The sequence below is a fragment of the Catharus ustulatus genome, chromosome 23, assembly GCF_009819885.2.
Source record: "Catharus ustulatus isolate bCatUst1 chromosome 23, bCatUst1.pri.v2, whole genome shotgun sequence".
Lineage (NCBI taxonomy): Eukaryota > Metazoa > Chordata > Aves > Passeriformes > Turdidae > Catharus > Catharus ustulatus.
Window position 1 is genome coordinate 3,069,578 of NC_046243.1, and position 27,525 is coordinate 3,097,102.

Sequence of the window (27,525 nt, forward strand, 5' to 3'; positions counted from 1 at the left end):
CAGTGTTTTGTCACAGTATAGCTGAAGCAGTGTCAGTATTGTGGCTGACCAGTTAGCAGTAATTTTTTAAAAGACTTAGAACCCATAAAGATAAAATACCATTAAAATAGGTCAAGAAAACAAATGTATCATACCACTTCCATTTTAAACCTATTTTTATAGATTGTGGAAGATATACTCTTAAATGTTTATTTTGAAATACAGTAGAAGTATTTTGCAGTGTTTCCCATCTCTCTGTACACTAGTACAACTGTGTGCTGTGGACCAGTTAAATCTCCTTCTGTAACTTCCCACCTTAACTCAGGTGTGTTGTTTTGAGTATCTTTTGACTAATGCCAACTCTGGAACAAGGAGGAGGAAAGGACAGGGGTGCAATGCAGAAGCTGATGGCACTTTGAACCATGGTGTGGTTTTTGCTTGGCTCTGTGAGGCCCAGCAGGACCCATGTTTGCTGTGTGTACCTTCCTACCTGGAATGCTGCTGTGTTCTATAAAATACAAAACGAAAACCTTTGGGGAGGAACACTTCACTATGGATTGAAACGGCAAGGGCGAGATGCTGTTCTCTTTACTTTTTACTAGAGTTTAGATGCTGTATGCTCAGGCTTACGATAGATACATTTCTGTTGGCTTTGTATATTTTGTTAATGGATGCATGATATAATTTATAATATATTCTATAGAGCAGATGTGACCTCTGTATCTTATTTCGGGCGAGCACAGGGGTTGGGATGGGGACTCTGGCCTTTCCCTCGGCCCTGCCGGGAGCACAGGGCTGGGCATGGCCGGGGACAGAAACGGAGCTGGGAGTGCTCCGTCCGCACGGTCCGCGCCTACGGCTCTGTACCCGCAACGCTCGGGGGACCCTCAGCTCGGGGTACCTCAGCTCGCCGCCTTTGCTGCAGAGGGAAGCGCCGTTCCGCTTTGCTTGGGGAGCGTTTAATCGGCCAAACCGATTCCTCCAGGACTGCATCGATCACGGCTCGGTGCCCGCGAACACCGCCAGGCCCCGCCCACCCCGGCGCCCCCGCCCCCCCGTGTCCCGGCAGGCCCCGCCCACCCCGGCGGCGTCGCGCAGCAGGCCCCGCCCACCCCGGCGGCGTCGCGCAGCAGGCCCCGCCCACCCCGGCGGCGTCGCGCAGCAGGCCCCGCCCACCCCGGCGGCGTCGCGCAGCAGGCCCCGCCCACCCCGGCGGCGTCGCGCAGCAGGCCCCGCCCACCCCGGCGGCGTCGCGCAGCAGGCCCCGCCCACCCCGGCGGCGTCGCGCAGCAGGCCCCGCCCACCCCGGCGGCGTCGCGCAGCAGGCCCCGCCCACCCCGGCGGCGTCGCGCAGCAGGCCCCGCCCACCCCGGCGGCGTCGCGCAGCAGGCCCCGCCCACCCCGGCGGCGTCGCGCAGCAGGCCCCGCCCACCCCGGCGGCGTCGCGCAGCAGGCCCCGCCCACCCCGGCGGCGTCGCGCAGCAGGCCCCGCCCACCCCGGCGGCGTCGCGCAGCAGGCCCCGCCCACCCCGGCGGCGTCGCGCAGCAGGCCCCGCCCACCCCGGCGGCGTCGCGCAGCAGGCCCCGCCCACCCCGGCGGCGTCGCGCAGCAGGCCCCGCCCACCCCGGCGGCGTCGCGCAGCAGGCCCCGCCCACCCCGGCGGCGTCGCGCAGCAGGCCCCGCTCTGCTCTGGCCCCGCCCCCGTGTCCGGTCAGGCCCCGCCCCGCTCTCGTCCCGGCCCCGCCCCCGTGTCCCGGCAGGCCCCGCTCTCGTCCCGGCCCCGCCCCCGTGTCCCAGCAGGCCCCGCTCTCGTCACGGCGCCGCTTCCGCCGTGTCCCGGACGCGGCCATGGCGGAGGTGGCGGCGGCCGAGGAGCTCGCCAAGCTCGAGTACCTGTCTCTGGTCTCCAAGGTCTGCACCGAGCTCGACAATCACCTGGGCATCAACGACAAGGACCTGGGTAAGCGGGGCTGCTCCCGGCCGGTAGGCATCGCGGGCTGTAGCAGCCCTTCCTATGGGGCCGGCTGCGTTTTGTCAAGGCGCTTTTCGAATTTAAACGTCAACACCCGTTGTTTTTTCTTCAAAAAACTTTGAGGGAACGCCTCGGTGTGGTTTGCCGGGGGGGAGCTGAGGGGAATCCCCCCTGCCCGCACCGCCAGAGCAGCTTCTGTCCCGTGCGGCCCTCACACTGCTTTTTATTGTTTCAATTTACTTTATGCAGAATTTACTTTAATTTACTTCTTTTTCCTCACAGCCGAGTTTGTGATAAGTCTTGCTGAGAAGAATACCACATTTGACACATTTAAAGCAATTCTTCTGAAGAATGGTGCTGAGTTCACTGTAAGTGACACCTGGACGTTATTTATGTGTTATTTTTGTGCTATATTTTACAGAACTTCCTGTTTTAAAGAGGGAGTTGTAAGGAGTTATTATTGGCTTTCTTCAACTGGAAAACGACATACTAATTAGCTCCTGATATTCCTGTCTCCCCTGCCTTCCCCTCATATTTTTTAGAACTTTGAAAAACATCTTCCTGAGGACTCAAACTGCTTATTGTGATGTTGAGCATATAAAACATGGAAGGAACAACTTTTCATGCAAGCAAATGTTGTCATTAAGTCTTGTTATGATGCTTATATGCTGTGTTTATTGATTCCTTAGGAATAATTGTAGTTGGATGAAATAGGTGATTAAAATAATTAACAGAAACATCACTTGGATGAAATTATCATAATTATTTTTGGGTTCAACTTACGCCTTTTTAGGACATACACAAAGTCCAGTGATAGTTTTTAAAAATCAACCTGTATCTTCAGAATTGAGGGCTTTTTGTCCTACAAACAAACCCTCACTAGTGCATTCTAATAATGAAAGTGTTGCAGTCATTTCCTGAAGTATTTAAATGTTTTTTTCAGGATTCCCTCATCAGTAACTTGCTGCGTCTCATACAGACAATGCGGCCTCCGCCAAAGCCATCCACCAGCAAAGGTGAGTGCAGTGTGTGGTGACACTGCTGCAGTTACTGTTCCAGTTTTGTTTAAAAAAATCCTATTGTATCCTGCTGTTGTTGTTCTGAGTGTGCTGCTCAGAGCATTCAGTCTTTCACATATTCACTAACCATCAGAATTTTGTTTGAAGGAGAGTAATAACACAGTATTCCTTGAATTGAATCTCTAAAAGCTGTATCAACCTTTGCCTTCAGATGAAAATTTAACTTTATATTCAATTATAGAAAAATCAGGAGTGAATTGTTGTAACAGTTCTGAGTTTTGTGTTTCATTGTGCTTTTTTTTTTCTTTCCTTTTTTAATCTCAAAATCAGAGGCGGTTGTCAAACCCAAAACAGAGAAAGAAAAGCTGAGGGAATTGTATCCAGCCCTTTGCAGGCCAGACAATCCCAACATCAGGGTAAGATGGACATTTCATATTTCTCTTGTGATTGTGTGAAAAGTTTTAATTTTTTTCCAAGTTAGTTTCAACCTTTTTTTCTCTAATGCATGTATAAAAGTGCACTTTGAGAAATAAAATGTGGAAGAGGTAGAAGTTTGTTGTTACTGCACAGAATTGCTGTTAGCAATTGCCTTTTTGATACTATTTTGCAGAATATGTGGAAAGTGAGGCTCTTGTGACATGAAATTTGTAGCCTGGCCTTCCTCAGATAATGTTCAAAATAATGATGTGTTACAAACTAATTAAAAGTGTTGTGTATTCAGATGCTATGAGGGACTTGCATTTTGTATTTCTGTAATAATTTGGGGCATTGAGATGGAACTTTCTATTGTATAAAAGCAGAATTGTCTCAATGTTGTGCCCAAATAGAGAGAGAGCTTCATTACTTTTTTTTTAATCGCATATTGAGTCTGATATTTTTAAATCTTGCATTCTTTCTAAATAGATACACATATGGTGATAATTCTGTAGATTAATTCTTTGTGACAGGCTTTTTATCAGCCCTTTTGCTGAAAGTGGCAACAGTTTTCTGTTCTTGTAGAACATGCTGGATGAAGATGATGTGAAGGTGGCAGCCGATGCCCTGAAGGAACTCGAAGCTCTGATGCCCAGTGCAGACAGGCAGGGCAAGCAGAGGAGCAGCGACCATCGGTGGGTGTGCCCTGTGTGTCTGGGGGAAAGCTCCTGGCTGCTGTCCCTGCCTCAGGTGGAAATCCACTGCTAAGATGAAATGTTTGTTTTTCAGGACAAAGAAAAGGAAGAGGAGCCGAAGCCGTAGCAGGGACAGGAAGCGAAGGCACAGATCTCGCTCCAGGTCTCGTTCCAGGACTTGGGATAGAAACAGGGGAAAATCCAGATACAGATCAAGGAGCAGGAGCTGGAGTCCCAGCAAGGACCGCAGGGACAGGGAAAAGTACCTGGAAAAGAGCCATGAGAGATGGAGGGACAAGCACATCGACCGTCCTCCAGCTGAGGAGCCTTCCATCGGAGACATCTACAACGGCAAAGTCACCAGCATAATGCAGTTTGGGTGCTTTGTGCAGCTGGAAGGACTGAGGTACCCTTTGATGTTCTGCTACTATTTCAGCTGAATTCTCTTTTCTGCTAGTACCTTAAAGGTGTGGTGAGGCTGGACTTTGAAGGGCTGTGTCAGAAAAATGAATTTGACAGCGGAAAGTTATAAAATTCTCATTACAAAAACCGGTTTGTGAACATACACAATCTGTTGACAGCAAAATATTTTAATATAGATGCTGAGTGATCTGAAGGGCTGTCAGAGTAATAATGTGCCCCTATTATGCCTCTCTGTTTCACCCCAGGAAACGCTGGGAAGGCTTGGTGCACATCTCAGAGCTGCGAAGGGAAGGACGGGTCGCCAACGTTGCTGATGTTGTGAGCAAAGGACAAAGAGTGAAAGTCAAAGTGTTATCTTTTACTGGATCCAAAACCAGTCTGAGCATGAAGGTACAGAGGTGCTGAATTAGTTTAAATGATACCTCTTTTTTGCTATTTTTCACTCTTTTTGATGGACACTAATATATAATGATTCCATTGGAAGTTAAAAACTGAGTTACTGTTCTGTATTTAGGTCGCCTATTATTTTTAACTCATTTTCTCTAAGTTCTTAATTTTGATGTAGTGTTCCTAACAATTTCTTGACTTAGCATGATATCAGAAGCAAGGCAAGGCAAACCTCAAGCTGTTGCTGTTTGTCTTCCTTTTTGAGTAGGAGAGAAACTTTAAATTTTAAACTAAATCACTACTATTGACAAGACAGAGTGTTCCACACCTGAGGATGTTCTTACCCAGCAGTACCAAATGAAAAAACCAAAAAGTCTGCAACAGCATTTTCTGTGGATGGGCTGTTACTGACATTAGAAAGCACCAGATTTAATAGATGAGAAGTGTAGAGCTGATTGATTAATCAATCCATCTAATGTAGGATGTTGATCAAGACACTGGGGAAGACTTGAACCCAAACCGTAGAAGGAACCTGGTTGGAGAAAGCAATGAAGAAAGCTCCATGAGGAACCCAGACAGGCCCAGTCACTTGTCCCTGGTGAATGCCCCCGAGGTGGAGGATGACAGCCTGGAACGGAAGCGCCTCACCCGCATCTCAGACCCAGAGAAGTGGGAAATAAAACAGGTGTGTGCTGCATTCAGGGAAATAGCATGGCAGGCTGTGAAGTTGCCAGGGGGCTTCATGAACTAGAATACAACTCCTAGATTACAGTAATTTCACGATTATAAGCCGCGCCATTTTGACTAAAATTTTGGTCCGAACCCAAAGTGCAGCTTATAATCAGGTGTGGCTGATATATGGACAAAGAACAAAAAGTTGCTGTTTTAGTTTGGAGGACAGGTGTCTGCTGAGGAAGGCAGGAGCTTCTCTTTGAAATGGAGAATGTAAACCCCCTCCCTCCAAATTATTGTAATTTTGAAATCAAAGGGCTTTCAGGCAAAAATATGGGAATTAGGAATAACAGTTCTTTACTAGGGAAATTAAAATAGAAATACAGCACTACAAAGAGCAAACCCCAAACCCTGACACAGTCAGAGTACAACCTGACACCCATCAGTCAGGCAGGGTGTTGGCAGCAGTCCCATTCCATGGTGGCTGCATCCTCCTGCAGTGACAGATGTGGCTCAGTTGGAGCAGTGCTCCTGTACAAGGTGCAGTTTCCTTCCAGAGGTCCAGTGGGGATGTGGAGAAATCCGGTTTTCCTCTGGAGTCCAGTGGAGAAAGGGGCTCCCTTAGTGTCCCAAACCCTCTGTTTTTATCTTGGTAAGAAATGTTGGGCTCTTTCCCCTGGCTGGAGCAACTTCCAGTGGGATGCAGTTATCAGTTAGGCAGTGGGACTCAATGAGCCATTAGCAGAAGATACCTCCCTGGAGGAAGGGTGGGCTGTGAAAAGATAAAGAACAATGCCCTGCCTGTTTTCAATGGATGGCCCATTAGCAGAATATGTGCCATTGAGATCAGGATCACTGTCCCCACCCTCAACAGATGGTGATAGAATAGATACCTTTTATCACACCCTGTATTGTAAGGTGCGGCTTATAATTGTGAAATTACTGTAATTGATTGTGTAACTTACTCCTTAACTCTGAATTGCTGCCTTCTGATTTGGGACTGTTTTGGTGCTGTTTGGACTGTTTGGTCAGAGGCTGGATGAGCTGGGGAGAGGTGTGCCAGGATACAGGCCCATTCCTTTGTTCCTGTTTTACAGGAATGGGGTTAGAACTGAGTCATAGACATGAGTTGTGTTTGGTCATGGGGACATATTAATGTGGTATTCATTGTGTTCCCAGATGATTGCAGCTAATGTGCTTTCCAAGGAAGAGTTTCCTGACTTTGATGAGGAGACTGGGATTCTTCCTAAAGTTGATGATGAAGAAGGTAATATTTCCCAGTATTGTAAATTTCTTGTCTTTCTGGATGTATTTTGATTCAAAAATATATTGATGATAAAAGTAACTATAAATAATCTCACACTTTGCTGTCATCTTGTACATTTGGAAGTAGGGTTCCTCTAGCTTTATTATTAGTGGCATTTGGATGTGCCCTGTCTGTGCATTTTTATTTGCAGTGTCTTCACTTTTAAAACTCTTAAATACCTCACAGTCAAGTATACACATGAAGCATTATTTGAAGAGGCACTTTTGTGTACCTGAAAGATGTTTAACTTTTCTGTCACTTGTGAATTTTAGATGAGGATCTTGAGATTGAGCTGGTTGAAGAAGAGCCACCATTTCTTCGAGGTCACACTAAACAGAGCATGGATATGAGTCCCATTAAAATAGTAAAGGTAAGAGATTTCCAGAGCTAAAACAAATGTACTCGATTAAATGAAATAAATATTTGGGAATTTAACAAGCAGTTTCCAAACTGCACATTACTGAGAGCCCTGAAAAACATAACCACTGAACTAAAGCTCCTTCCAAATAAAGCTGGGTTCTAACTTAACTGCTGACATGAAGTGGAGTAATGGAACTGAAATGCCATTTTACATAAGTGTGTTAGAACAAAATTTATCTGTTCTGCTTTTTCTTACCTTTTCAAAGTAGAAGGTAATAAAGAAATACTTTTCATTGGTTGTGCCCACAATCCTTCTGACTGGGCAGAGTTAGAGTGCTCCAGATTAGTTGTGAATGTTAAAGGTCATGAGGCTGATGAAAATATCCTGGAAATCTGATAATTTTTAACATTTTGAAAGCATTTTTAAAAGATGCTTCCAAAAGATAGTGGCAACAGAAAGATAATTGAAGGTGAAGGAATGGTGGTGCTTGAAGTCTTTTCTTCTTGCTCTCCAGAATCCAGATGGTTCCTTGTCCCAGGCTGCAATGATGCAAAGTGCTTTAGCCAAAGAGAGGAGAGAGCTCAAACAAGCCCAGAGGGAAGCAGAGATGGATTCCATCCCCATGGGCCTCAACACACACTGGGTGGATCCTCTCCCTGATGGTATGTCTGAGCACAGGTAAACTGTGCCTTCTGTTTGTCTGCCACACTTTAAAAGTGAGTCAAAGAATAAATGCTTTTCCACTGAAATGGAAATAGGAATGTCAAGGGAAGTGTACAGGTGTATCCTGTAATAGTGGGGCTATACATGTAAGAACTTAAAAACCATTTAAACACACAGAATAAAAGGCCTGGATGATGGAGCAGTTGGAGCAGGATATCAGGGTCTGTGCTGTTTCAACCTGGATGTAATGATGAAATTGTTTCTTTTCTAGTGGATGGAAGACAAATTGCTGCAAACATGAGAGGTATTGGGATGATGCCAAATGATATCCCAGAGTGGAAGAAACATGCATTTGGTGGCAACAAAGCTTCTTATGGCAAGAAGACACAGCTTTCCATCATTGAACAGAGAGAGAGTCTCCCAATCTTCAGACTGAAGGAGCAGCTGATAAAAGTAAGACTCATGAAAAGGCATTCTGGTTTGAGCAAGCATTAATTTAAACAGTCTTTGGTTTAGTTTTTTGACTGGTGAATAGCCAGCTGATAATTTTAATTGCAGAACTTCAGTTCACATTATGTATTTTGAAGTATTACATGTATCTGTGTACTTTAATGAAGTTATTGATGTAAATCAAAGTTGATACTAAGATCATGTGAGCAAGGGCTAAGTCAGCTGAGCAGTTAAACAGGTTGCTGACTTGATCAGTAGGAATACTGACATGATTTTTGGTCTGGATCAATTGAAGCAAAAACTTCAATTGAAGCAAAAGCTGCTCACTCTAGTCCCAGATAGCTCATGCTGATTTTGTTTGGTTTGTTTTGATTTTTTAAAAATGTTGACAAGTGTATGTTTTCTGACCTTTTCTAGGCTGTACATGACAACCAGATTCTGATTGTTATTGGAGAGACAGGATCTGGGAAAACAACCCAGATTACCCAGTACCTGGCTGAGGCAGGATACACCTCAAGAGGAAAGATTGGATGTACTCAGCCTCGCAGAGTGGCTGCAATGTCTGTTGCAAAGAGAGTGTCAGAGGAATTTGGTTGCTGCTTGGGACAAGAGGTGAGTTTCCATGTTGAAGAATATGCCAAAATAAGCATGAAGAAAAGTAGGAAAAATCAGTAGTGGAGCTGTTTTTCTTGTGTGTTCATGTGTCTATTCCCTTGTAGGCTTTAAAGTGAGTTTGTGGAATAATCAAACTGGGAATTAATGAGGCTGATAATTGTGTAACTTCCATTTCTGTGCAACTCTTCCTTCCAGGTTGGCTACACCATTCGGTTTGAGGACTGCACCAGCCCTGAGACTGTCATCAAATACATGACAGATGGGATGTTACTGAGAGAGTGCCTGATAGACCCAGATCTGACCCAGTATGCCATCATCATGCTGGATGAGGCCCATGAGAGGACCATACACACAGATGTGCTCTTTGGGCTCCTGAAGAAGGTGATGTAGCACTGGATTTTTACTGCTTTCAGTGTCCTCTGTGTGGGTGGGAGAGCACAGACAGAGTCAGGTTCATACTTGTTAGCACAAGTCAGGTGCTTCAAGAGTAAATGCTCTTAAGGGTTTGTGGTCTGATTCTTGGTGAAATGAACCTCTGTGTGAAGGCAGAGAAAGCAAAATGCAGCATAAACAATGAGAATTTGCCATCCTGGATGTTCATAATGGTGGATGAACAGGGGAGTATTCTTGCTTTGCTCATTCTTCTCTGCCAAAAGCTTTCTTGTGATAGTGTTGCTAAGGGAGGCTTCAAATGAAACCTCAGTGGTCAATTTTCTGAAATTCTGGGTGCTGGGATGAGCTGCCTCTCTACTCAGATGTTAAACACCTTGTGTTACTATTTGTATTTGTCTGACTTGAGTCAAGTGCCATATTTTATAGTTCCAAAGGCAGTGAATGACCTGAGAACTTTGTCCTCCTGCAGACAGTGCAGAAACGGCAGGACATGAAGTTGATAGTGACGTCAGCAACACTGGATGCTGTGAAGTTCTCTCAGTATTTCTATGAAGCACCAATCTTCACAATTCCTGGCAGAACATACCCAGTAGAAATTCTGTACACAAAAGAGCCAGAGACAGATTATTTGGATGCCAGTCTGATTACAGTAATGCAGATCCATTTAACAGAGCCACCAGGTGAGTAGAGAATGGTCTTGGGTTATTGGTGATTTAAAGACCTCTAAACAAGGTATTTCTGTAAGTCATGGATCATGTTAGTAACATGAACAAAATGCTGTCAGGATTACTCTTTCTTGTTTGCAAATACAGTGACTAAAATGCTGAAAAATTTGAATGAAGGACTGAAGTCTGTTGCCTTTGGCTAAGAGTTGCTGCTCAAGGGCTAGTAAAAGTTGAAGATCCTCATTAATGGAAAACATGAGGAATGAAAATATGATAATTTTTCATTTCAGGAATTGTGCTAAACAGAATTGATCCTATGGATGTTTTAATTTACTTCCTGTATAGGTGACATTTTGGTCTTTCTGACTGGCCAGGAAGAGATTGACACTGCCTGTGAAATCCTCTATGAGAGGATGAAATCTCTAGGACCTGATGTTCCAGAGTTAATTATCCTACCAGTATATTCAGCTCTGCCCAGTGAAATGCAGACCAGGATCTTTGACCCAGCCCCACCAGGGAGCAGAAAGGTAATTTCATCTATGTGCCCTTTCATCTTCTGCTGATACATTTTAATAGTGGGGTGTATTACACGGTTGAAAGGATGCAGGCTTTGGAGAAAAGATGATTTACATCTTAGACCATGTTTTCTTTGTATACATATCAAGTTATCAAAGCCTTTGCACACATATGTAAAAACATCTGGTGTAGCAAACCTCTGTGTGGAGTGTTCTTGGTGTGTTATTTAATGTTGTCTTTAAAGGGTATTAACTTCAGTTAATCTAAAAATCTAAAATCTAAATGCATTTCCTGTAGGATGGAGGTAAATCTCGTGCCCAGCAGCTAGGGAATATCTAGGGATACATTCTCAGGAGGACTTTTCTCTAAATACAGGCTGTGTCTGAGTGATAGGTAAAAAATCTTCCTGAAGTCAGTGCAGTCTGCTTACAAGCTCTCTCTTGCTTTTAGTGGATTTTATCACACTCTTTCCCTTTTTGCCCAAACTTTAAACAAAGGTAGATACTCTAAAACCTGTCCATCTTTGTCGACAACATCTCCTTTTGTTCCCTGAGAACACATTTCTCCTTTCAACATTAAGTGACACTTGTTGCATTTGTAACAAACTGCTCCTGTTATACCAATGCATGAAGTTGAGTGGTGGGGTTGTCTGGGCAGCCTGACACAGAACTGGTGCTGACTCAAACTGTGATTTGCAGGTTGTTATTGCCACCAACATTGCAGAGACATCTTTGACTATTGATGGAATATATTATGTGGTTGATCCTGGCTTTGTGAAGCAGAAAGTTTATAACTCCAAGACTGGAATTGACCAGCTGGTGGTGACACCAATTTCCCAGGTAGGTATTCTGTGTTTGGCTCTCCCCATGACTGTTGTGTGTCTTGCCAATGTGGCATCCAAGCACATGTGAGCAAAATGAGGCAATGATAAAACCCCATTTTTCATAGCTCCATGAGACTCCTTGAGGCTGTGCCTGCAGAATACATACTTGTATTAAAAACCTTTCTCTCAATACAAGTAAAATTGTGAATAACTATTTTATTTTGCTTGTCTTTACCTGTTCCAGTTTGTACCTTTTCACTGAGTTGCTCTGTTATCTTTAGGCTCAAGCCAAGCAGCGTGCAGGAAGGGCTGGGAGAACAGGCCCAGGGAAGTGCTACAGGTTATACACAGAACGTGCATACAGAGATGAGATGCTGACCACCAATGTGCCTGAAATCCAGAGAACAAATCTGGCCAGTACAGTGCTCTCCCTGAAGGTAGGTATTTCACCAGCTTAGTAAGTAGCCAGCATGCTAAGTATTCCAAGAAATGAGTCTCTGCCTTTGAGCCTCAGGAAGCAGTGCTGTAATTTCAGATCCTTCTAGTGATCAGAGGTATTTTGAAAGGGAGACTTCAACAAAAGCAATTGTCAGGCACTGGGCTTGCTCCTTTGTTTTTCTGTTGAGGGTTATTCTGTTGGGTATCCAGCTAAATTATGGCTTTCAGCTGCACAGAACAGTTAGTTGCAGGAGCTAGAAGAAACAGAAATCTCAAGAGCAGTAACATTTCATATGTAGGGTACATTTATATTGTTATATTATATATTTATAGTGTTATGTATATTGTTAACAGATGAGACACGTTGTTTTAGAGTGGGTTAAGAGCTGGAGACTTGGGCATGTCTAAGTGTGTACCATCCCTCTGGAAGTCTGTGAACTGGATTAACCCAGTCACAGCTGGGAAAGCTGCTACCATTCCCCTTTCTGGGAACACACTCAACGTGTGGAGCTGTCAGGCCACACTGTTTTACAAGACAGAAGTCCCAAAAGCAGTATTTAGATTGTGTTTCTCCAAAACTGGATCATCTTGCTTGAGGGATGTGTGGAGCAGTACCAAAGCTGAGTAGTGCAGGAATGCCATGAGCCAGTGCTCATTATTTCATGTGCAGGAAGGCTGCTGTGTGTTTGTGGCTGCACCTGCAGACAGGATGAGAACATGAGGTTTGGTTTGCATAAAGTTTTGTAGTGCCTCAGTGTTTGCCATTGTATCTCTGGCTGGAGTTTGTTGTCTTCCTTCTGAGTGTTTTAACTTGGCTTTTCTCCAATCCCTCCAGGCTATGGGCATCAATGATTTGCTGTCCTTTGACTTTATGGATGCTCCCCCCATGGAAACTCTCATAACTGCCATGGAGCAGCTCTACACCCTGGGAGCTCTGGATGATGAGGGGCTGCTCACTCGACTTGGGCGCAGGGTAAGCAAAATAAAATTTCCTTTTCCCTCTGCCTGGGCTGTCAATGCTCAGGAGGTGACATGAGAGCAGTCATGGCAGGCCTTGCTTAGCATTGTTGGTTTCCTTTTGCTGTCACTGTCTTGTGGTTTTTTGGTGAATAATTGGGATATTCTTGTGATAGTGAATACAGACAAATAATTTGCTTCATGTTGAGTAAAGTTATTCTGGGTCAAGCACACCTCTTTGCAAAGTAAATGTATAAGAAATGGCCTTGCTTTCTTTTGTACTGAGAAGACTGAAGATTTTTCACTGAGTGCCTTGAAACATGTTTCTTGCAGATGGCAGAGTTCCCCTTGGAGCCTATGCTGTGTAAGATGCTGATCATGTCTGTGCACCTGGGGTGCAGTGAGGAGATGCTGACCATTGTGTCCATGCTGTCTGTGCAGAATGTGTTCTACAGGCCAAAGGTGAGGAGCTGAGCAAAGAGGCAGCAGTGGTACAGTCTGGGTGGGCTTGGTGTGAGTGCCTCAAGGGTAAGAGTGAACATATTTCCCAAAAGAAACATGTAGTTTGATCAGAACATTTGCTTGTGCATTACCTCTCTGATGTTCCTTTTCATTTAAGGGCCTGTAGCTGTGCTGGTGGTAGTTTCTATGGGAAGGTAGAATTGAAAAGTCTTAAAATTTCTCTTGCATTTCCCAACAAATACGTACGACCTAAACCAAGTCAGTCCCAGCTCTGGAGTTCAGATTGCCTTTGCATTTTCAGATACACAGAAAATATTTCTGTTTGGCCCCTCTAGCCTGTGCTGCTTTCTTTTAAGGCAGTAAGCAGCAGGCTCTGCTGTGGTGGGATCAGGTTTGTCTTAGATCCATTACTTTTTCTTCAGGGTAGTCTGTTTACTTCACTTTTGATCTATGTAACTGCAGTATTAGATTAATGTTTTATATGCAGATGGCAGAAGTGGGGAGAGGTGTGTGGACCACCAAGCTCAAACCTACTGCTTCAACACATTTCTTGAATAACTGAATAAAATTCTAGAGCAGTAAGAACACCAGTTAGTGCAGTGTGTGCATGTGCTTCCTGCAGGATAAATGAGCCATTTACTCACATGTGTTCTTTCAAAAATAGGAAAAAAAACCTTGTGTTGTCTTAGTCTTGTATCATCTGTTCCATGACAGGTTTAAAACTTGCCATGATGTGAATGACAAGGAACCTCTGTCATTTGTATTGTCCAGGAATTTTCTCTATGATGTAGATACCTGATTGATTTATGTTTTTTATGTGTTAGGATAAACAAGCACTTGCTGATCAAAAGAAAGCCAAGTTCCATCAAACAGAAGGTGACCACCTCACCCTGCTGGCTGTGTACAATTCCTGGAAGAATAATAAGTTTTCAAATCCCTGGTGCTATGAAAATTTTATCCAGGCCCGATCCTTACGGCGGGCACAGGACATTCGCAAGCAGATGTTGGGGATCATGGACAGGTGAGCACATCAAGGAGGACAAGTACTGACACTGTCTTGGATGCAGCTACAAAGAACAGTGAATCTGGAGAGATCTAATCTTTTCTCTCTCTTGCCTGGCAGGCATAAGCTGGATGTGGTGTCCTGTGGCAAGGCAACAGTCCGTGTCCAGAAGGCCATTTGCAGTGGCTTCTTCAGAAATGCAGCAAAGAAGGATCCCCAGGAAGGGTACAGGACACTCATTGACCAGCAGGTTGTCTATATCCACCCATCCAGTGCTCTCTTCAACAGGCAACCTGAATGGTAAGGAAGGCAATAGCATGGAATTTCCTGTTTCTCTTCAGACTTTATAAAACAAAGTTGTGATGTTTATGGAGTACAGATCTGAGCAGAGGCTACTGATTCCTTAGCAATGAGCAGATTGAGAAAAGTTTCAAATCTACTATTGTCTCTTTCTGCTGCTAGACTTAGTGCCTGTGCAGAGATGAGACTGACTTCTGGAGCCAAGGCCAGGCCTGAAGTTGTAGTTGTGTGTTTCTTTTTTGTGGAATTGAGTTTAAAACACTTGAGTGTGGGAGAGGGAGAGAGCATTGTTTAAAATGAGGTGAAGGAATTCTGAAGAGTAGCTGTGTATTAATGGCTCTACATATTAGTGGCTTACCTTTTTTTTTTCTTTTGCCTCTGACTATAGTCAGGATTGAAAGCATGAGAGACAGGATTTCCATGTTTAGACTTAGTTGTTTATTAATTCTTACTTATATTACAGTGAGTTCTTCAGCACTTCTAGCTAACAAGCTAAAAGCAAGAAAATGTCCACAGATCTAGCTAGTCACAGGGTTTTTGAAAGTCTAACTATCCAATTAAAAACTAACATTTATATTATTTATATTTTTGACCTAATGACCAAACACCTGTGACCCACACTGTGGGATTTTTTATCTAACCGAAAACTGCTACCAAAAACTAAGAAGAAAGAAGAGCCATGGCCCCAGAACCTCCATCTTGTCCCATACCTGTTACTATATTTTAAAACCCTAAATTCCAAACCCTTCACCATGTGATACTACACACTTCTATTCAAACTACACACCAGTGATTCTAACTCCATCACTCAAATCTGGAACTTCTCCAAGGCCTCGAGTGAAAAGCAGTGTTCTGGGGGTCAGTGTCAGCAAGCACAGAAAGCTCAGAACTCCCAGGCTTCAGGGTTCCAACAGCTGTGGAGTAGGAGGGGGAATGTTGGGATGGTTCTTCTGGAGTCTGCACTGGAGCTTAAAAGGAGCAAGCTTAGCTACTCCAGCCCTGGTCTTGTTGCTTCTTGTTTGAAAAACCTGATCTGCAGAGTTGCTGTCCCTTTTCCCAGGGTGGTGTATCACGAGCTGGTGCTGACCACCAAGGAGTACATGCGGGAGGTGACAACCATCGATCCTCGCTGGCTGGTGGAGTTTGCCCCAGCTTTCTTCAAGGTCTCTGATCCCACCAAGCTGAGCAAGCAGAAGAAGCAGCAGAGGCTGGAGCCCCTGTACAACCGCTACGAGGAGCCCAATGCCTGGAGGATCTCGCGAGCGTTCCGGCGCCGGTGAGCTCGGCTCCCTCCTGGACTCTGCTTTCATGTTTGTGGGACTGGGACTTCTGCACTGCTGCCACTGTCCTGGGGGACAGGCATTCCCATGAAGCTCACCTGTGCAATGCACAGCTAGTCAGTCTTGGCAGAACAGGAGCTCAGGGGGCACTCCAGATGTGCTGCAGCTGCACAGAGCCACTGCAGCCTCTCAGAAATGGGTCTTGGAGCACTTTAGTGATTCCCTTTTTAAGAGACAAAATCTAAGACTCAGAAGTCTGGGTACTAAGCTGAACAACACCAAAAAAATGGTGATTTAAAACTGATTGTTCACCAACCTGACAGGGTTCTGAGTGACCAGACAGAAGCTAGAATACTTTGCTAAAAGAAATTTATTTCTACTTAACATTCTTGGACAGTGACTGCTTTTTGGGAGCAGCCTGTTCTCTATTTTACCAAGTTTATGCATTTTCCCATTCAGTGTAACTATTTGTCTTTTATTTAAGCCATCTCTGGTGAGATATTTGGTATCTCTGGCTTTGGGATAAAGCAGGAAAAATTCTTGAAACCCAGCTAGAATATATTTGGAAAATGTCACAGGTCAGACTGCAAGCCTTACCCTTCATCCCCATCTCCTGGGTGCTGAAGGGTTTATCAACCAGGAATTATCACATCCCCTCTGCAGCACTGTTCCACCTGGAAATGTAAGTGGTTACAAGTGTTTGGACCTTTTATACAATGTGCCATGTGCTTTATTTTTACTTAGAATGGTTGGTGACGTCACAGTTGTTGGGTTTTTGTAATAGAATGAGCTCTTACAGGTAAAATGTAAAAATTGTGTAAAGTTTTGTGTTTTAAAAAGAAGTTGACTGCCCAGTGTGTGTTATGCCATGCCCAAACTATCTGTAAAATACTTTTTTTGTTGCTAACAGATGAAATTTATTTAACTCCATAGCTGCAGAAACCTTATTTTTTTCCAAAGCTGGGACATTTGCTAAAATTCCTGTTGGAATGAAGAAAATTAGGTTGACTGGTTGTTTTACACAGTGAATTGGAAAAATGTTTCACACTGAAAAGTCACTATATTGGAAATACCTGTCTGTACAGAGGTGAGCAGGGATGTTGTTAAATGTCCTGAGCTTTCCCTTGTGTTATATCATCATAAAATTAAAGGGAATTACAAAGTTTGTAAATATGGACTCAGAGAGTCAAAGCAAAAAGGACTGCAATGGAAGTGCCTCCAAAACATGCTTAAAGCTAATTTAAGGAGATTGAATCAGGTACCATAAAAGCAAAACTCAGCAAGAACTCAGGTGCCACAAACTCTTTCAGCTTCTACACTCCTCTGAGTCACCTTCCTCTCCTGCTTTGCTTTCTCACCTGGTATCTTCCATAGTTCCCTAGGGGCCAGGAGAATGGTTGTTAACATCCTGAGCAGAGCCTGGGATGCACACTGATGTGTTTGTGCTGCTGCTCTTTCTGAAGAGGGCAGGCACAGCAAAACCTTCAGGAGTTTGCAGCTCCACCACAAATCCTGGGGCTCTGTGCTGGGCACTGGTGAGGCCACGTCTCAAATCCTGCATCCAGTTCAGCCCCTTCACCACAAAAAGCCTGTTGAGGTGCTGAAGGTGTCCAGAGGAGCTGGGGAGGGAATCCAGTTGTTAGAGGGATGCTTCTACCCAAATTAAGATGCAAACAAGACACATGCTGAAACCAATAGTACAGATTTTATTTAACTGCAAATATGAGAGAGAAATAAATAGGTGTTGCTCTTTCAGAGAGATGAGACACACATTTCTAAGGAGTGAAAGAGGCTACAGGTTTATTTTGTGATCCCCTTTATATGGAGTTTTACACACTGTCCCCTGATTGTCAGTAACAAGCTATCACTCTGTAATAATTGGTCAGTCCAGAGAAGGTGTCTACATGTAAGAAAGAGTTGTTTGTGAAATATTTTTTTCATTCTCCTATGGAGACTGTTGGGATTGTTGAAACAGGTGCAAGAAGCTGTCCTAAGCTGTAGAATTCTTTTGCAGGGAAACAAACCATTCACCCTGTGGATGCAGTGGTGTCCCATTGGTTCTCTTCTGGTCTTGGTGGTGGGAGTTCCACAAAACATGGGTGTCCTGGTTTGAAGGACAGGTGTCTGCTAAGAAAGGCAGGAGCCTCTCTTTGAAATGGAGAATGTAAACACCCTCCCTCCAAATTATTATCATTTTGAAATCAAGGGGCTCTGAGGCAAAAATATGGGAATTAGGAATAACAGTTCTTTACTAGGGAAATTAAAATAGAAATACAGCACTACAAAGAACAAACCCCAAACCCTGACACAGTCAGAGTACAACCTGACACCCATCAGTCAGGCAGGGTGTTGGCAGCAGTCCCATCCCATGGTGGCTGCATCCTCCTGCAGTGACAGATGTGGCTCAGCTGGAGCAGTGCTCCTGTACAAGGTGCAGTTTCCCTCCCAAGCTCCAGTGGTGATGTGGAGAAATCCGGTTTTCCTCTGGAGTCCAGTGGAGAAAGGGGCTCCCTTAGTGTCCCAAACCCTCTGTTTTTATCTTGGTAAGAAATGTTGGGCTCTTCCCCCTGGCTGGAGCAACTCCCAATGAGATGCAGTAATTTTATCAGTCCCACAGTGGGACTCAATGGCCATGAGCAGAAAATGACTGGCTGGAGGAAGGATGGGTTGTGAAAAGATAAAGAACACTGCCCTGCCTGGTTTCAATGGATGGCCCATTAACAGAACATCTCCCATGGAGACAAGGATCACTGCCCCCACCCTCAACAGACGGTGATAGAACAGACACCTTTTATCACACCCTGTATTGTAACCCAAGACATTGGGGTTCAGTGGATCAGTAAACATGCAGGTACAGGTGGGAATGCCCAGGCACATTCCTGTGGGGGGCAGCCCTGCACTGTGTTACAGCAGATTGGTTCTGTTCCTACACTTGTTGATTCTGAGTCTTCAGAAATTAGCCCGGGGCACTTGGAGGGTCTTGGATGAGTTTTGATCCTTTCCAATGTCCCTGGTGAATGTGACCTGGGGTCAGGCAGTGTGTTTTACACAGAGTCAGTTTGTGGCAGGGAGAACTCTCTGCAGGGTCTGCTTCTTACCTGGCTTGTAGCCAGGGGATGGGCGTTCACCCCTCTGTACCAAACATTTGGAAATCACACTCAAAACTCTCCTCCTCCTTTGCCTGGGGGCAAGAATGTGCAGTCCTGGCCACAGCAAATGAGTCTGGGCTGTGCACCCTGCAGAACCTGAGTTAATTTTCTGCACAGCTGCTGGGTTGGGCTTTCCTTTCTTCTCCCCCAGCCTCGTTAACTTCTCCTTAGACCTGAGATAATGGAACTGTAGTGCCATCTTTATCTTACCCAAGTTCCTGTCAGGAGTCTGGGAAGTGGGGTGGGTTTTGGTGCAGTAACTTCTCTGCAGTTTGCTACAATGGGCAAAGCCCTGGAGTGATTGTAAGGAGTTTGAGCCATTAATTATTTTGATCTCTCAGAAGGAGCACAAGTCTGATGAGGAGCAGTTGGGGGCTCAGGAGGGACCTTCTCACTGTCTACAGCTCCCTGACAGGTTAGAGCCAGGTGGGTGTTGGTCTCTTCTCCCAGGCAACCTGGTGATAGGCAAAAAGGAAACAGCCTCAAGTTGTGCCAGAGGAGGTTTTGACTGGATATTAGGAAAAATTCTTCATTGAAAGAGTTGTCAGGCATTGGCACAGGCAGCCCAGGGAATTTAAAAGGTAGGTAGGTGTGATGCTTAGGAATAGTTCTTCCTTAGTCTCTGATTTATGGAAGCTTCTGTGGGAGTGTTTTCTGTTTCTCTCCCTCCTGGAAGCTCCTGGCCATTTTCAGGACCAGCAGGAGAACTTCAGGGCTCTTCTCCATTACTCCCATATCTGCTGAGTGCATTTATTGATTCCCAGCTCTCTGATCTGGTTATTATGAGTCTCTGAGCTGCAGGCGTCACTCCCCCTTAATGAGGGGAACTTTACCTTGATGAATCTCTGTGGCTATTGATCTATTGCCCTGACTTGAGAAACCTGAATGAAATGTGCAGTTAAAATTGCATTGAAATGTGTGAACTCGCTCCCTGAATTCCTGCTCTGGAAGGAAGGGCAGAGGCATAGCCCAAAGGATGGTGGAAAATGTAAAGTCCTTGGGAATCCTGCAGCTGGAGGTGTCAGAGCTGTGAGCTGGTGCCAAGGGGAGGTGCAAAGCGAGCTCAGAAGGTAAAGGAGGAGCCATCAGTGAAGTTGCACTGGCCAAAGACAGATCAATTTATTAATGATAGCATTTTTACACTCATAAATACTTCAAGGCAGCTTATACCAAAGGAAGGGTTCCCCTGCACCCTCACTTCTGGGACTGCACAGGAGCTGTGCTGGCCAGGGAGGTGCAGGGCAAGGCAGGAGGGTCAGGAACTGTCAGAACATCAAGTCTCTGCACAGGGCCTGCAAAGGCAGCAGCAGAGCAGGCTGCTCTGAGTTCTGGCCTCTCCTCAGGCAGGGAATGCTGCCTTTCCAGGCTCTTGCACTCAGGGATGAGGCTGGGAGGGTTGGCATGAGCCATGCAGGGTTGAGTCATCAGAAGAAAACAGGCTTTCAGTCAATATAAAGAATTTTCTCTACAGGTTACCATGCTGACAGGATTGGCAATGCTCTGTATTCAGCAGCTGAAACATCAATCTGAAGCAGTGGAAACACTTTTTCTGTATGGCTACACTGTACTGCTCCTTGTCTAACTGTGAATGTGCTGGAGCTGCTAATTAAAAAATTAAACACATCTTAATCAGGATGTGGTGCCCATTGTAAACATTTACTGTTGTGGAAAACCTGCCAGTTTAGTTAAATTGCATTGGACTGCAGAGAGAGCTGCCTCTTCCACACATCCAAATTCCCCTCAAACATGCAAATATCTGTGGAGTTAAAGTCTATATAAAGATCTATGTATAGTTTAGGTTACTTTGTATAGCATTTTTTAATCACACCTCCACCAGGTCCTTCTCTTGTTCAGAGGATTCTCTAGCCAAGCCCAGGATGGGCACACTGAAGAGCCTGGCAGCTCTTCAAATATCCTGAGAATGTTTGTTGAAGAAGTTTTTCAGTTTATAAAAGCCACAACAGACACTGAGCTGTGTCTCAGGCCTTGCTGCTGCCCACAGTGCCTGGACCTGAAGGAGGCATTGGCTTTTACCTGTGCCCCAAACTAATACAATTGAGTTCTTCTGTGGTTCCCCTAAATGCCTCTGGGCCATGGACTCCAGGACTGCTCTAATCCTGGCCAAGGCTCAGAGTGCCTGAATGCCAGGAACTCCTGGCATGGGCAAGGAGGTGATAAGGCAGGAGCATGCATGTACAAGACAAGGAGTGTTCCTCAAGGAAGGCACAAATCTGTGACCATTGTCCTGCAGCCATCCTGGGGAGAAGGCTTAGCTGGCCTTGCAGAGTGAGCTCCTCTGAGCTGAAAGAGGTCACACAGAGGTTCAGGACGTGTGCTGGAGGAATGGAGTCAGCAGCACTGTAGCATTCTCATACATGAACCAAAACCGGGGTGGGACAGCATCCCCTCCCTCTGCACTGAGGGGGGTTGGGACAGATGTTTGGTACAGCTGGAGGCAGCAATGACCTGATCTGCTGCTGAAGCTGGAGCTCTGCTGCTGAGATGTCTGCACAGCTGAGAACAAGCCCCACCCTGACACAGAGTTCTATCACAAGCACACAAGAGCCCTGTCTGCTGTGAGGTGATGATCCATTGTGTACCTGAACACCAAAGCAGGGATCCAGAATTCAGCGCTGGCCGGAACAAAAGCTGATACCATTGAACACTAACCAGCCATCTCCTTCCAGCAGTGCTCCCAGCAGTGCTAGTAGGTGTAGCCTTTGCTGTAGAGCTGTGGAGGGAAGCTCCCCAGGTCTGGCAGGTAGGAGCCATGCTCATCCAGGTGAGCCAGAGGCAGCGTGTCCTCCTCGCTCACCTGCCGCTCCAGCTCCGCCTTCAGCGCCGGCCGCTGCTGCTCGGGGAAGGCCATGGAGAACAGAGCCTCAGGCTCACACACAAACTTGTACACATAACGCTCCCCAGCCACCTGCAGGGATGAGAGAGGGCAGGTGAGTGCTGCAGGCCCAGGGGCAGCACCAGGGAAGGCTTGCAAAAACATCTGCCTGCCCTGAGATGGGTCAGAGTTCTACATTTCTCCTTGTGCTGTCCTCTTGTTTCTCTGCTGCTCTGAGCTCCCCTGGAACAGCTTCTGGGAGCTGGGATGCTGCCAGCTGCCACTCTCTGTCCAGGTAACAGCAGCAGTCCCTGAACAGTCTGTACTGAGACAGTCACACTCCCAGTTATCTCTCCAGGGCCCTGGGTGTGCCACAGACCACACAGCACCAAGCTCCAGGCAGCCTTTCTCTCACCAGAGAAAGGACTGATTATATCTCCTTGAAGCTGCATAAATTCCAACTCTCCTCACTGCAGATATATACAGAAAAATAAAGAAACCACAATTCCCCCTTTCTTTTATTTCTCTACATTCAGCTCCTTCACAGCTTCTCCATTTCACTACAGCAAAGAGAAGTTGGGTGCCTGGCTAGCCCAAGGACATTGTGTAGCACTTCTTGTCTCAACCAAGAGAGGCATCACTTAAAGCATGAAGTTTGTCCTGCTTTGCAAACTGACCTTCTGCATGATGCCTTTCTCATAATAGTAGCGCAGAGATCGGCTCAGCTTGTCATAGTTCATGGCTGGACGGTTCTTCTGGATCCCCCAGAGCCTGGCCACCTGCAAATAAAGCACCAAACTGTGGCAAAGTCTGTGAACACAGCCCCAGGGAAAAGAATCTTATCCAGCTGCTTCTCTTTTCCTGGGTGGTACCATGACACATGCAAATATTTCAATAATAAACTCATCAAAAATTCAGCAGCTTTTAAACATGAGTAGAACTCAAGCATTCTGTATCACACAGAAATTCTGGCCATTAGAGCTCATTTGCTGTCACCCCTGCTCTTCACTCTCCAGTACTCTGGAATTGGGAGGATGCTGCAGGGCTGCTTTATCCTGTGTTACACTTCATCTTCAAGGGCCCCTTGTTTATCAGGAGCATGAGGGAACACTCTGGGAGAGACCTGTGCCTTCCTACTCCTACACGATTTTCAGCTTTATCCATGAGACTCAAAAGTCTGTTGTAAGCAAATGTCAAACTGAAAGTGCCCATAAATTTTGACATGCAGCAAGAACAGTGCTAAATGCAGCTCTAATTGGAACAAGGTATGAACAGATATTATGGACACTTCTCTCTGATACTGTCAAGTATCACTGTTTGTTTTGGCAGCGTTTGAAATTACACTTCAGTGAAAGTAAGTTTGAAATAAAGATAGACTAGGACATATCTGCTTCCAGATTCTTAGGAAAACTTCTGCAATCAATAGAGGTCAAAACTGCAAACCTCAATGTCAGCAGACAAGACAGCACAGGTCACTGCAAGCTTGAGAGTGAAGTATCCAGGGAAATTAAGGCAGTGAAAAATTCGACTCACTGCATAGCTGAGGTTCTAAACTTACACACAAGCCTTTCTTAAACCTGATACTTGTGTTACTCAAGTGATTTGACCTCTTCTAAAAACCTTGACTTGCTGCAAGGTCTGGTGAGTACCACTGGCAGGGCAGAGGAAAAGCCACTTGAGAGTTTGCAGCCCCAGGAACAGTGGGTGAGTCCCCTGAGCCTGTAGAGAACCTCAATGGTTTCACCTCCTCTGGCTCAATGAGCTTGAACTCCATTCCTCTGCCAGTCCAGGCAATGAAGTGGGAATTGGTGGGATTGTCCAACAGGGCCACAAGGAACTGCCAGAGCTGGAGTGATCCCCGTCTCTGGTAGGGGGGTCCTTCCCTGAACCCTCCTCCTTCCTGCTTGATGTCTCCTGCTGAGCAGAACAAACAAGACATTTCTAAGAGAACAGTGCAAAAACCACAGGGGAGAAAAAGGGAAAAAAAAAACCCAGCACGTGTCACAGTTTCACAAATGTTTACCTGGAGTATTTCAGTTCACACAAAACAGTGGCCAATTCTCAAGCCACTCTTCCAAGAGCAGCTCTGATATAAGTCACAATTAAGCTACTCATGCTAGAGGGCCTGGTTGCTGCTAAGAAAGCTCAAACAATGGGATTCCTAAAAGCTGGGTACAAACACACCTGCAAGAACACAGTGTAATGCAGGCACTAGTCAAGTGGCTGGCTAAGATGAGGAGTAACCCTATCTTACACCAAAACTCCAAGCCTTTCTTTCTCCAACCTTCAAATTTTTCTGGAACAACACAGACATCATCAGTAAAGGACCTCATCTGCTTGTCATAGCTGCAGCCTGAAAGAGAAAGCAACAGCAGCAGTCACAGCCAGCCAGGGTAGGAGCACAGGGGATTCTGTGCAGGGAAAAGAAGACAGTCCCTGCATTTCTTACCTAATGTGTCTTCTGGATTTGAATGGCTTGGGTAACTCTCAGCATTCATGTACATGGAAGGACAGTCAGGAACATCTACAGAACAATTAACAAACTCATTTATTTGAACAACACAGAATTATCTTGCTCTGCAAGCTGGCTGCAGCTGTCTAACCCAGGCCCTCCTAAAGTGTCAGAATGGTGATTACTACTTTATTTGCATTACCCTTCCAATCATGAATTAGACTAATAAGTTTTTGTGGTACTATCACCCATCCTCAATGTAGCCAGGATATGCAGCCAATCACCTCTACAACACTTTTATACAAAATCATGGGCAATAGGCTAAATCTGAGCCTCTCTCCCATCTTAGTTGAAGATAATTGCACACTTTGCTGTTCTCCCAGGTAAGAAGGCATCACATTTCCCCAGGGGAATTATGATGATGTAAATGGAGAGCAGTAGCATCTGAATGTTTCTGCAGACAATCTCCCAAATGTCATTTCAGGTGTCTCCAGCCTCCCTGGCTTTTCCACATCATGATGGGGCATTCTCACAAACAGTTTAGAAAATATAAAAGAAAAAGAGCCTTTATTAAAAACAAGCAGGAAGTCTTTTCCTGGTTCTGTGTGTAGTGTACAGCACTGTCTGTGCACTGCAGTTTGTGTCTTCTGTATCTTGTGTTTTCTGACTCAAATTTACTGAACACAGCTGAAACAGGAGCTGGAACTGGGAGCTTTGGAAAGGTTTAACTTGCACTTCCCTCTCACACCTTGTTTGCTTCCAGCAGGTATTTTGCTGATGCTAAGGGAAGAGAACTCTGAGCTGACAGACTGGGTGTTATTACAATCATAAACTACTCTCACTAAAAGCACATTCCCATCTTCTGGGTTTGCACATTTTCTGAACAGAAGGACCCAGTGAAATTGTAATACCAATATCACCACAGTGATACCCTCACAGGAGCTTTTTATTTTTGTGTTTATTTCTGCTAAAGGAAACAATTAAAGATATCCATTAAAATACCAGGAAACCAGAAGTATCATTCCCTCTGGAATGAGGGTATTATGATCTCAAGGTAGTGAGTCTTTGGACAGATCTGCCAGAAAAAATAAGATTTATCCCTTGTGAAAAAATAAGAGGATCCTGGTGGATCTGCCATCTGGAGAGCTGTTTCTGGCATTATAGATTTTTTTTCTCATCATCCCTTGAAATCTCTCTTCTCCGAGCCTTGTTTCCATGGGAAGCAGCAGCTGGAAGCTGATCCAAGGGATCCCAAGCAGCACCCTGGCACTGAGCTGAGCCCACCCTGAGCCCCTTTCCTCTGCCAGTGCTCAGAGAGGCCTTCTGCTGCAAGGATCCAAGAGAGCTTTTCTGTACAAGCTCCAGCATATTTGATTCCTTCCTTTCTGCTGCCTTTTACAGCCTGTTTTCAGTATGATTTCTTCACAGCTGACCTCTCATTTTCTGCAGCCTTGCAGCTCAGAAATAGCCCTGAAGACAAAAAAAATCTCTGTGAAACTGGAAACAGCCTTTTCTTCATTTCTGATGGTGTCAGTGGGCTAAGCATGAATTTTGAGTCTCCTTATTGGCTACTTACTCCCTTTGGGGGGAAAAAACCCATGCTTTAATCTAGTTTGAATGGATTTAACATCAACTTCTACCCCCTATCCTGCTAGACTTTCTGGTAAAGACTTGAAAGCTTTTTCTCAGAGCAAGGTGAGTGTCCCAGCCTTATCTGGGATGCAGAGCTGTTTTAGTTCCCTGCTACACAGCCAGGAAACCTTCCCAGACAGCACCTGCTCCTTCAGTGCTGTTTCAAAGCTCAAGGACCAAGCTCACCAAGGAGCTGCTCACCCCCCTGGTGCCTGGATCATGCAGGAAGAGCCAGTTCTGCCTACCTGAGTCGTGCAGGAACTCCACCTGCTCCTGCTTCACCACCACAGCTGGGTACTGCTGCCTGCTGCCTGCCTGCCCTGCTTGCTCGTACTGTGGGTCCTGGTGCTCCTGCTTGAAGCCCTGGGGAGGGAACTGCAGGCAGGGCTTGGGCAGCTGGCACTGGTAGGCAATGGGATCTTCCTGGGCCATGGCCTGGGAGGGTGGGAAGGAGTGGCACATCTCCACAGGTGGCTGATACACAGAGCTAAGGAGGGAGAGATGTGAGACAGCTGCTTGGAACCCTCTGGGTTCAGCCCTGGCTCAGGGCTGCTTGAGGGACAGAAACTTCCTCAGCCCTTTCCTGGAGCTGGAGGAGCTCACTCATGGCTGGGACAAGGAAGGAACCCCAGAGATGTTCCCAAGGGAAGCATCCACACAGTCCCCACCACCCACAGGCTCTGGCAGGGTTAAGGTTATGGATTCAAACCCCAGGCAGCAGAGGGGGGTCCCACAGGAGGATCCTGTGCTGTGAACAGAGCACTCCCATCTGGATCTGCAGCCCTTCCTCCCTTAGCCACCAAGGAGGGCAATCCCTGCCAGGGGCTGCCTCCTCCTGGCAGTGCCTCACCTGCTGTCACCGAGGTATCCACGGCTGGATGTGGAGCAGGGGGGCCCTGCAGGGCTCAGGAAGCTGCTGTCCTGCCTAGGGAACTGCTGGAGTGCTGGCTGGAGCAGGACTCCTGGGCTGGGAGACTGTCTGGGCTGGTCATAGGCACTGCAAGAGCCAAACAGATATTGCACAGACATTGCACACTTCAGTTCTCCAAGCAGGACTTGGGGCAGCAGCTGGAACATCAAATGTGCTGTCCCTCTGTCCCACCTAGGCCAGGAAACTCCAGCATAAATTCCCTGCTGCTCCATTGTTCACTGAGCAACAACAGTGGACAGAATTTGAAAAGCAGTGGGGAGAGGCAGGTGGTAGATGTCAAGATTATCAGTGTGAGGATGGCTGAGGGACAGGGGAAATGAAAAGGGAGAATAAAAAAGGAGACAAACCCCAAGCTGATGCTGACAGGCCTGAGCTGCCCAGTGCTGAGCTGTACCCAGCAGACAGGGTTGCTGTCACACACTCCATCACCAGATAATGCAGAGCACTGGATTTCAGCACAGCTCCTGTCCCCAGATAATGCAAAACACTGGATTTCAGCATAGTCCAGCTCCTGTCCCCAGATAATGCAGAGCACTGGTTTTCAGCAGAGTCCTGTCCCCAGATAATGCAGAGCACTGGATTTCAGCAGAGCACTTGATTTCAGCACAGTCCTGTCCCCAGATAATGCAAAACACTGGATTTCAGCACAGCTCCTGTCCCCAGATAATGCAGAGCACTGGATTTCAGCAGAACATTTGATTTCAGCACAGTCCTGTCCCCTCTCTGTGAGCCCC

At 45.9% G+C, this 27,525-nt stretch overlaps 2 protein-coding genes across 4 annotated transcripts; one reads left to right on the plus strand and one right to left on the minus strand.

Annotated features, from left to right (window-relative positions):
• Positions 1-1,776: 1,776 nt before the first annotated feature.
• Positions 1,777-16,965, plus strand: LOC117006329 (ATP-dependent RNA helicase DHX8). The gene is made up of 23 exons (XM_033078706.2): positions 1,777-1,940; positions 2,235-2,320; positions 2,896-2,968; positions 3,302-3,387; positions 3,971-4,080; positions 4,175-4,486; positions 4,749-4,893; positions 5,372-5,575; positions 6,742-6,829; positions 7,141-7,238; positions 7,744-7,891; positions 8,164-8,345; positions 8,760-8,954; positions 9,153-9,338; positions 9,820-10,030; positions 10,361-10,542; positions 11,230-11,370; positions 11,636-11,791; positions 12,628-12,765; positions 13,083-13,211; positions 14,036-14,232; positions 14,335-14,514; positions 15,575-16,965. Exons 1-23 carry the CDS (start codon positions 1,829-1,831, stop codon positions 15,792-15,794), a joined length of 3,579 nt encoding a protein of 1,192 aa, XP_032934597.1. The 5' UTR covers positions 1,777-1,828; the 3' UTR covers positions 15,795-16,965.
• Positions 16,966-20,032: 3,067 nt separating this feature from the next.
• Positions 20,033-26,904, minus strand: LOC117006344 (ETS translocation variant 4-like). Of its 3 annotated transcripts, none has more exons than XM_033078730.1 (7): positions 26,711-26,904; positions 26,106-26,347; positions 24,226-24,300; positions 24,061-24,129; positions 23,521-23,690; positions 22,454-22,555; positions 20,033-21,869 (listed from the first exon to the last, which is right to left on the minus strand). In XM_033078730.1, exons 1-7 carry the CDS (start codon positions 26,887-26,889, stop codon positions 21,648-21,650), a joined length of 1,059 nt encoding a protein of 352 aa, XP_032934621.1. In that variant the 5' UTR covers positions 26,890-26,904; the 3' UTR covers positions 20,033-21,647. The 3 variants fall into 3 exon arrangements, with proteins under 3 accessions (XP_032934621.1, XP_032934620.1, XP_032934619.1); XM_033078729.1 differs by having other exon boundaries at positions 23,521-23,693; XM_033078728.1 differs by having other exon boundaries at positions 23,521-23,693; positions 24,031-24,129.
• Between the last annotated feature and the right edge of the window lie 621 nt (positions 26,905-27,525).